At 45.8% G+C, this 10777-nt stretch overlaps 1 protein-coding gene across 2 annotated transcripts in view; it reads left to right on the forward strand.

Moving 5' to 3' along the window:
- LOC116986907 (transmembrane protein 263-like) overlaps positions 1–10516 on the forward strand; it is a 29215-nt gene extending 18699 nt beyond the window's left edge. For both annotated transcript variants that reach the window (XM_033042691.1, XM_033042692.1), the window contains 2 exons: positions 7796–7874; positions 9620–10516. In XM_033042691.1, the coding sequence (XP_032898582.1) occupies positions 7796–7874; positions 9620–9912 (372 nt within the window). In that variant the 3' untranslated portion in view covers positions 9913–10516. The remainder of the gene's footprint in view (positions 1–7795; positions 7875–9619) is intronic.
- Positions 10517–10777: the final 261 nt, after the last annotated feature.

Below are 10777 nucleotides of genomic sequence, written 5' to 3' on the forward strand. Positions count from 1 at the left end.
AAGATTTAGTTCAGGACTAAGTCCACACTCCTCCACACCACTCCATGCGCACTACCCATGCGCCACCCACACGCTACCCACACGCTAGCAGGTAGCGTAAATGGCGCGTGAATGACAGCAAAGTGGGACAGGCCCTTAAGGTTTGTAGTTTGCATAGCTTAAATGCCAAGTGGGCAGCATTAAAGGTTCAGCTTTCAAATTAGACCATTAGGATACTGAGTGTACTCTTTGCTCAAATGAAAATTTATTGTACTGATTTCAAACATCCCTGAGTGTACTTGGCATTAGGTGTAAAGGGGAAGGGCTGCTTATCATGTTTCACCCTCTGATGGTTTTAAATTTTGTTACGGCAGGTGTTCAGTGTGAAAAATAAAAGAATTGTATAGATAATGAGGAATGACGTTCGGATTGCTCAGGGCTTTGCTCAGATAATATTGACATTAAGCATAAGAAATTTGTTCAGAAAACACCATAAATAAACCTGGTGTTAACCAGAGTGGAACAATTTTGTGCACATTTTCAAGTATGGATATTCATCTCAATTTATTTTTCAGTTTATTTATCTTTATCCTCTTGAGCCCTTTTCCTTGGAGTCAGATGTGCAACATACAAGATTCATCTGCAATGGGATTTTAAAATCTCGCTGGGGGGAGGGGGGGGGGGGGAGAGAGGAAGCGAGGAAGGGCAAGTTTGGTTTTGAGTTCCAGCAGTGTTACAGAGAGGGCCATCCTCGTGCAGAGGGCTCTGCAATACATCGGCCGCCTGCTGAGGTGTTTAAATAACAAGCAGTCAACATGAATAAATGTTGGTTGTCTTGATAGAACATAGACTGGCGGTTCACAGGCCAACAGGGCGCAAGGAAGTCACTTCTGTGGGAAGTTCTCACTGCAAAAATAGTTTAAATGGCTCGATGGTACTTTATTGTCACATGGACCAAGGTACAATGAAATTCTTTGGTTTGCATACAATTCAGTAAATTCAGTATAAGCACAATCAAAAATACGTACAAAAGTGCAATAATTAGTATGGGAATAGTAGATTTCACCGAAGCATTACTCAAACGCACTCTCAGAGCCTCCTTGTATTCTTCAAGTTCTTAAACGTATAGAGTCTTATCTTGGCCTTAAAGGCCCATCGGCCCGACGTTGGCACTGGGTCAGTGGTACAAGGTTTGGCCTGGCCAGGCGATTATATCAGTGCACTCCACCGCCACTCGATGCTGCTACAGACTGTGTCTGATCTAGCTAGGCCTCTGTGGGGTGTCCAACGTGGCCCAATCCATTTGATCCCCGGCTGCTGCAGGGACTCCAGCAGCCCAGTCCAAGGACACTGCAAACCGCCAATGTGCCGTCTCTTTGCCTCCGGTGGCCACCACTCATCCTCTGTGTGTCGGACTCCCCTACGCAGCCAACATAGGAACCCTGCAGAATGCTTTTGAGGGCACGTGAGGTGAACCCACAGCCCGTTCACCAGCACAGAGTCTGCATGTGAGGGGAAATGAAAATTACATTAAACACTGTTAAACAGAAAGGCAGTAAGTGGCCCAGAAATATGCACAGAATTGGTCTAGCATGTGTTAAGCCAACTTTAACAATAAAGTGCCTTTTTCAGAGCCGTGAACAAATTTGTGGATTTAATTGTTGATTTTTAAAATAGCTTTAAATGAGCAGAGCAGAAAGTTCCGAGCCCAAGGCTCAAACGTGTGATAAACTGTTGTTTACACCTGCAAAAAATAAACGAGGCAGACCTAAGGTCACATTTGAACTTTGTGCACCTTGTTCCTAATTAGTAAAGTAATCTTGTATGTAACCCACACAGTCCCTGCTCTGGGAGTGTTTGAAGTGGGGGGGCAGTGCGGAGGGAACTGTACTCTGCCTCCGAAGTGCCTGATAATAGTAAGATTAAACGAGAACTTACCAGTTTGAAGTTTGATCTGTATTTTATGAGGAGTTACGATGAGGGATTACGTGAAGAACCCGCTCAGCGCGCAGGCGCGGCATACTTCCAAGCAGCGGTGTGGAATCACAGATAGACACAGTTATTTGAAGTAAACATAGTAAAGATAAGGAGACATCAATTTATTAGTTTGATCCATATAATGAGGGTGGGAGCGGAGGGCACGTAATCCCTCATCATAACTCCTCATAAAATACAGATCAAACTTCAAACTGGTAAGTTCTCGTTTAATCTTACTATTTTACTTCGGAGTCACGTGAGTGAATACGTGAAGATTTCAAAGCTCTGTGATTTCAAACCGTGTAACAGTTTCATTTCACTCACTGCCGAAGTTCTTGAGGGAGGAAGTGTTATCGTAATCAACCAATGAGTCTATTTGTAGAAAAACACAATGGTATTTTTTAAACAATAACAACAAAGAATTAAATTGCTCCCCTGGGCTTAAATTAAATATTTGCAGTTCGTAAAATCGTTCCTGCAAATAAACCAGGTTTTGTCAACGGCTTATTATAAAATTTCTGAACGGTCTTTCCCCCCCCCCCCCCACCATCCTGCTGTAGCCAGGATGTGGTCTGTAGGCATGTCCATTCTTTTGCCGTCGACATGGATGCTGCCCTGGTGGAATAAAATTTGTACATGTTAGTGTTTATCCCAGCAGTTTCTAGCACCTGCTTGAGCCATCTCGCAATGGTTTGGCTCGTCACCCGACCATAAGGTTTTTGTGACTGACCCACAAGGCTTTTCATCTCCCTCGAATATTTTGGTTGTGTCTATGTAGGATAGTAGGTGGGTCATGGCACATAACCGTGGTTCTGGTGGGTAAGCCACGACTGGATTAGGTGTTCCTGGTCTGCTCTGTTTAATCAGTCGCTGGATAACGACAGATCTGGTCTGGAGCTGTGATCATGTTGTCCAGTCGCAATAGGTGTAGTGACTGGACCCGCTGAGCGGATACAAGTGCCATCAACATGAGCGTCTTTAGTGTAGCTTGCTCGAGACCGAGGGATCTGGCTGGTGGCCATTCCCTGAGATATGTCAGGACCACACTGATATCCCAAATATGGGTATACCTAGGCTTAGGGCTTGATATTGTAAATGCCCTTCATCAGTTTTACCACCAGTGGATGGGATCCCATCGCCTGTTGTCCTGGCGCTGGTTTGAGATAAGCAGAAAGAGCACTCTGCGCTGTGTTGATGGCACTGTAGCTGATCCCTACATCGTGGTGTAGATAGGCCAGGAAACTCCAGTATGTTGGTGGCTGTGGCTGTTGCGTATGTTGTCCCTGTTTCCTGGCAGTACTTCTCCCTTTTTTGATGCTGGTTAAGTACTGCCTCTTGGTGGATGTTCGAAGGGATGCCGACATGGTGGTGATGGTTTGTTTGGACAATCCCAGTTCCAGGTAAGGTCTGTTCAAACTTGCAACCCAGGCGTTTAATTTTCTCATGGCATGGGTGTTTAGCTTACCTGGTAGGTAAGTAGCTGATAGCCAAATATGTCTTTCAACACACCATTGCCAAATCATGTTGACCAATTTGTCGCATGATAATGAATTTATGCCACCCATATGGTTAATATAAGCCATCACCGTAGTATTTATCAATTTGTAACCGAACATGCAAGTGCTGCATATTAGATACATATGCTTTTAAACCATAAAAGGCGCCCAACATCTCTAGATAGTTAATGCCCAGTGTAAGTAGTAATGATGACTCTAGGTTAGTCCATCTACCACCTGTGCTGGATATGGAGTTAGTCACTCCCCAGCCTTGAGCACTGGCATCTGTTTGAATAACTAAAGTAGGGTTAGTGATAAAGATAGGGCTGAAACTATGCCAAACGTTTTCTGCCCACCACTGTAGCTCTGATATTGCTTCAGTGGGTAATTTCATGACACGATCATAGTCACCTGTATGTCGTTTTATTGCCTGTACCTTTGCTCTCTGTAAATTTTTGATAGTGCAAAGGTCCGAATTGTGTAGCCGGAAATGCTGCTACCATTTCCCCAATTACTCTTGCTACTTGTCGAATAGTTGGTCGCTCGTTGACCTTTAAATTGTTGCATGATTGTGCTAATTCAACCATTTTTGCCTTTGGCAAGGTAACAGTCATATGGACTAAGTTAATTGTGAAGCCCAGGTAGTCCATGATAGTGGATGGCTTCAACTTAGATTTATCTGGATGTAGGACGAACTCCAGAGTTTCAAGGAGCTGTTTTGTAGCTGATACTGCTGCCACAGCCAATTCCATCGTTTTCCCTACTATCAGAATATCATCCAGATATGCCATGACAATATGTTTTTGTTTTCTTAGTGTTGCCATGGCTGGGTTCAATATTTTGGTGAATAATCTTGGGGCTGAAGTTAGCCCATAGGGCAATGCTTTGTACCATCCAGATAAATTTTAGGTATCTGCGATGATCCTTGTATATCAATGCTTGCCATGAAGTGTCCTTTGGAATTCAGTTGTTTGGCAGTAACAAATTTCTCCATTTTGAAATGTATATACTTAACAAATTTGTTTAGTGATGTTAAGTCAATGATGATGCGACAGCCACCATCTTTTTTGGTTTTAGTGAATATATTCGATACAAATTCCAAAGGTTCATGTTTGGTCTTTTCGATGACCCCCTTTGTGATAAGTCTCACCAGTTCAGCTTGTCCCTCACGTTTCTCTTTGACGGAGGGAGAAATACCCTTTGGGGCCAATGTTGAACTGGCGGCGTTTTTTCTGCCATGAATTGTATTTTATATCCACTAATGCTGTTGAGTATATACTTGTCACTCGTGACCATACCCCATGCTTCTTTAAACAAGTGTAATCTCCCCCCTGTTAATAAAGCACCCTTATTCTCTATATGCTGGTAGGAACCAGACCCACCTACCTCCATGGTTATTGGCGATTCTGTTTCTTCATTTTCCTGAAGGTTCTGTTCTGACGTGCTGGCGATGTTGGGGGGAGGCGCATTTTCCAGGGGGTCCGCTGCGGGCCCTGATCTAAAAAAGATCTTTGGGGATAATGTGCGGACCCCAAGCGTTCACCAGTCCCATATTGCGGACGTCGACTGGTGGATGCCGTGGGGTGCTGCCGCTTGGGTATCGGAGGTCTTGGTTTGCTCGTCCCGGGGCCTGCCCTCATTAGGCCGAAGGTTTTTGATGCTTCCTCCATCTCCTTCAGTTTTTTATTGAGATCTTTCCCAAATAGCAGCGCGTCCGTCTCCGCAGCTGGGGCTTTACACAAGCCAGCAAATTTGGGATTGAGGGCAGGTCTTATGTTTCCCTCCGGAGATTGTTGATCTCAAATTGTGTGGTACACATTAATGCCAGCACATCCTGCTGGCAGGTATCCATCTCCGTGGTCTCCACGGAACGAGCAAAGGCTGTGATGGCCGACGTCAGGAGCCTTAGGATCCGCTGTAGCTTGAGTCCTTGGGACCGGATGTGTGATCCCACATGCCCCCAGATTTGGCTGTTGACACTTTTTACTTTGAGGGCCTCACAGTTTTCTGGTGCTGTGTGTTTCAGCACCTCAGCGAGCACCTTTTCCAGTAATGGTTTATTGGATAGATGGTTGATGCTGGCCGCCATTCTTGGTTCCAGCGGTGCTCCAGCCCGTGGGGTTGCTACAAAGCGGTCCACCACACCCAACAGCTCTTCCTGTTCCTGCACCCCTGGCATACTCCCGAATTCGTCCGCCTGCCCCTGTTCCAGACCAGCCCAGCCCTGGTCACCAATGCTAGCCTCCAGTAATGAGGGAGCAGAGGGCAGTGTACAGAACACTGTGGAGGGGGTGCCTGACCTCCCTCCGCGAGAGCACTCTTTCTGCGCATCTCGCTGGAGCTGCTCCAATAGCTGTTGGATGCAGCTCAGGCGGCTGTCTCTCCTCCATTTAGGTGGAGACATGTCCCCGCCTGACGAATCGGACGCCACCGGCCGGATGCCTGTTCGAATAGCTAGACATCCAGCCCGCAGTTCAGGCACTAGCGGGACTGGGCTCGGCGCGGTGATGGGGATAGCGGAGCGCCCGGTAATTGTTCCTACCGCCTTCTTCTGGAGCTTTTGTGCTTTGTAGAAGCGAGAGCGCCCCTCAAGCAGCGCGTCTCGCAGGCACCTGCTCCGAGAGCCGCTCCAGCGGCTCAGGCGGCTCTCTCTCCCCCCGTGCGGGTGGAGAGACGTCCCGTCCGAAATCGGGAACACCTGCCGGATGCCTCTTCGGGTGGCTATGCATCCAGCCCGCTGCTCAGGTGCTAGCGGGCTGGGCTCGGCACGGTGTCGGGGAATTACGGAACACCGGGTAAACGCTCCTACCGCCTGTTGCTGCCCCCCTCCCCGACGGAAAACGTTCCTCTTCGAACGGGGGACAGTTTTGTTCCAGAGCCTTTTTCTCTGCCTGTAAAACACAAGCAGAAATAAGGCTCCCCTGTAAAAGAAACCCGACCTCAGGGTACTCACCTGATGGTCCGTTTCATTCTGTAGCGGGAGCGCCTAACTCCCGCTGCTGCCGCTGTTGCACTGCTGGTGTAATGCCGCGCCTGCGCGCTGAGCGGGTTCTTCACGTAGTCACTCACGTGACTCCGAAGTAAAATTAGATACAGTGCACCAGAAGTGGGTAAAAATGAGAGCTGTGTTCAGCACTTGCTGCTCAGCTGGGAGAAGTGCAAAAAAAAAAGTCTAAATTAATTAAACTGACTTTTTTTAAATTAGGCACGAGCATGGTTTGCACCTGTATCCTTTATAAAAAGCTTTGGCTACATGTTTCACAATGGCTGCGGGATGCTGAGCTTGGAGCACGCATATGTTTCTGTGTAGGAAGTCTGTCAGTGCTTGAGTATTTCTCATTGCTTTAACTTCTTTCCACCATTTTAATCCTAATTTCTTGTATAACTTGCATTCTGTTCCAATCCATTTACACTGCTTTATTTATTTTCATCCCCTCCCCTAAATATCTTACGACTGCCCTCTATGCTGCAGTTAACACTTTTATTGCTCTGGTTGGCCTATTCTGTTAGTAGTTCTCTTCCAGCCCAGAAATGATATCAATGCCCTACATATATCTGCAGGTATCAATTCACAGAAAGCCTGATCTATGCTGACATTTGCCAACAATGGTATTTTCATGGAACAATAATTAGCAGGAAGTATTTTCAACACGTAGAAGCAATTGACCAAAGTGACACTACGAATTGGGCAGGTTTCACAGCTTTCAGCATGATGTACTCCATGTTGGTCTGTGTTATAGTATAAATATCTAAATCAGAAATTTCTGATCAAATTTCTATTGCTCGGTAATAATAACTGTGCACATTGGTGTCATTATCCACTCAAAGTGGAGCATCTGCATGGGGAGAATCAGGCTGGGAAGAGCCTGGTTCTGTTTCCTGATGGGTAGAAATGAATGTAAATGCTGCAAAATGCAACTAAAATCTCATATTTAGTTCAATGTAAGCTTAAAAATTGAGCACAAATGGATTACTCTGATCTAATATTAAGGTTAAACTGTGTTTTTAGAGGGCTGCAGCATGAGGAGGAGAAAAAAAGACAAATATGTAGAAAGAGCAAATATTTTCACAAGTAGTGTGTGGAGAAATAGTGCGAGATAGCTGAGAAGTTGGTGTAGAGGTGAATGCGATTAAATGAAGATTAGATGCGGTTCACTCAGTGTGCTGGAGTAATTAGTCCTGAATCATGTCTCAACCTGAAATGTCAACCATTCCTCTACTGATGTGGGAACTCCAGGACCCACTGAGTTCCCACATCAGTTTGTAATTTGTGTTTGAGTGATCGCTAGATAAGTTGCGTACTGCATGTAGATTTCACCCTTCTCTCTCCCTTGTCATTGCAGGTTGCGAACGGCGCAGAAATGAACCGATCACCATCCCAAAGCAGCAAGGAAGAAAACGTTCTGGAGGGTGAACCAGAAGGTAAGGGAGTAAATCCGCTGGCCGAAAGCTAGTAACAATTGAATCGAGTGCATCTCCTAATTTAGGTTGTTTCAGAATTTAGCCATTCTCCAAATTGGATGCTCATAGCTCAATGGGTGTAGCTGGGGTGATGCCCCTTTCCCTGCCCATGTAGAGCATAAATCTTGTCACATGAGTCGCCCTCCAGAGCTGGCTGAAACTGAATTATTGCTTTGGAAATGTTTATTCCTCCGTCAACAACAAGAGTGGCGCAACGGCAGAGTTGTTGCCTCACAGCGCCAGAGGCCCGGGTTCGATCCTGACTACGGGTGTAGTCTAGAGTTTGTACGTTCTCCCTCTGAACACGTGGATTTTCTCTGGGTTCCAGTTTCCTCCCGTACCCCAAAGACGTCAGGTTTGTGGGTTAAAAATTTGGCTTTGGTAAAAATTGTAAATTGTCCATAGTGTGTAGGATATTGCTCGAGTAGGGGGTGATCGCTGTCGGTGCAGACTCGATAGGCCGAAGGGCTTGTTGTCACGCTGTATCTTTTTTAAAAAAAAAAGTATTTTAAACAAAGGAATTCGATTTTTGGCTTTCTCCTCCTGGAAGAACACAATTCAGTTGGATTGTGATCCTGCTTTCCATTTCACCTCTACCTACTATCCTTTGTACAGATCTCAGAATAATATTAAATAACAAAATCATTTCCATTTCCCTTCTGAAAGTTTTTAATTGAACCCAGGCCTTGTCAGTTTTTCGGGGAGATTTCCACCTTTCAAAGTGGAGAAATATTTCCCAAAGCCATCCCAGAATGGCCCGATTCCAAGTTTAAAACTATGGCTGGAAGTTTTGGGGTTTTTTTTTTAACCAGTGGAAATATTACCTTGTCACCAATCTATTCATTCCTTTAATCATCTTGATTAGAGCACCATTGGTCATCTATATTCTAATTTAACTGATTTTTGGTGTAGCTGGGAACTAGAAACTTCACACAAATAGAGATGTTGGTGGATAGATTAGACTATTGATAAGTATAAGGGGAGTAGAGTCCTCCAAAGAAGACCAGTGGTTATTGTGAAATCTTAGCATTGTCAGAATTCAGATTACAGGGGAATATTTGCACAATGCTCTATCTGGGGTGTCTGATGTTCCTGACTTGCACCAGCTAGGATGGAACTTCAGTCACCCTTTGGAGCCTGATGTAGTTGAAGGTAGCCAGGCCAGTGTTCAGTGACATCTACCCACGTTTTGCATTTACCCGGGTGCAATACCATACCCTGCCAATTGCTGTGAATCTAAGTCTAGCTCCAGAGAATTGACCCTTCGATGTAAACTGACTCTCCAGTACTGACTGAGTCAGGCTGCATTGTTAGAGGTTCTAACTTCCTCTTGGGGAAAGGGCTTCCTTCCTTCTTGGATAAATGTAAAATATCTCATGGCTCTCTTTTTCAGAGGAGCAAGGAAATCTCAAAGCTATTCCATATATTTATTTCACTAATTGCTGAAAATAGAATATCTGCTTGCGTCTCAATGGTTGTGAGAACATTGGCATTTGTGTGCTGCAATTCTTGTATTATAGAAGGATTATACAGTGCTTTGGAAGTCACGAAAGGTATATCAATCCAGACTGTACCTTTCAGCTGGTGTCCGTGCTCTCTGGTATGAGAGAAAGGGTAAATCCAACAACCCAAGATATTTGCTCAGGGGATTTCACCAGTGATGCTGGGCTTTGATGTGACCACTGACCTTTCTTTCTCCTTCCCAGTTCCTGACTCTTCGAAGGATCATCCCAAGACAGAGAGCGGGATGATTTGGAAAGTCACAGGCGGGCTCTACAACATCACCAAGGGAGCCGTTGGTGCCACGGTAGGCGGTGTGGTGTGGCTCGGTAGCAAAGGGCTGTCGGCCACCAAGACGGTTGTTACCACCGTGCCGGCGGCTGGCGTAGGATTGGTGAAGGGCGGCGTGTCGGCTGTGATTGGAGGCGTCTCAACAGTGGGCTCCACTGTGGCCAGCAAAGTACCTTTCACTGCCAAGAAGAAGGACAAATCTGACTAAGGTCTAGATGGCAGAGGCCTAAAATGGACATGTGTCACTTGGACTTTGCAGACCTGTTGAGTGGGGGTTGGGGGTGGTGAGGTGGGGGAAAGTGTATACTGCATTTCACATTTGGTCTGTGGGGGCTATGATTTGGACCTTATGAATTAATCATCTTGCACACTGCTTATTTGCTGTGTGTTGGTCCGTCTAAGCAGAGGTTTACAGAAGAGCTTCAATGTGGATCACCAATGGAGATAGTTGACTCTTATCATTTGCACAAGAGAATCTTAGCCCTTTACAAAAGAGGATGCAGGGGAGATGAGGGGGCAGGAAACAGGGAAATGACAGCTCCCCTCACCCCCCTCTTAAATCTCTCATACATCCCGTCCTCCTCTCCCCCTCCCACCTCCTCTTCCACCCCCCCCCCCCCCCCCCCCCCACCTACTCCAGTACAAACATGATTGCCGTCCAGAATTGAAGAATATTGTTGTGTGTGAGTAACAGGGATGTGGAGCAGTAACCACTGGAACAACTGAAGCTTCTGCATTATTAAGATGGCTGTGAGTCTCCTGCATAAGTCCAAACATGGTGCAGTGATTGAGAATAAATGGTCCAGTTTAAATAGCTGTACCCTTCCTCTTGCTGGGCTGATCATTCTGGGCAAGGTGAGTCTCAACATTGAATTACTATACCAAATGACCATCAGTAACTCCTCTCTTGTTTTCTACCCTTGCCCACTTCCACCAAGAATATCCAGTAAATCAGAGCAGGCCTCTGTTCTCCTTCATTGAGTGAGATTGCAATATCTCTGTCCATTACCATGGCCATCCCGAATCCATTGCAAATGTGACAGTTGTGAAACAACTCGGATTATTCTCCCAGA

The sequence above is a fragment of the Amblyraja radiata genome, chromosome 24 (genome assembly GCF_010909765.2).
Source record: "Amblyraja radiata isolate CabotCenter1 chromosome 24, sAmbRad1.1.pri, whole genome shotgun sequence".
Classification (NCBI taxonomy): Eukaryota; Metazoa; Chordata; class Chondrichthyes; order Rajiformes; family Rajidae; genus Amblyraja; species Amblyraja radiata.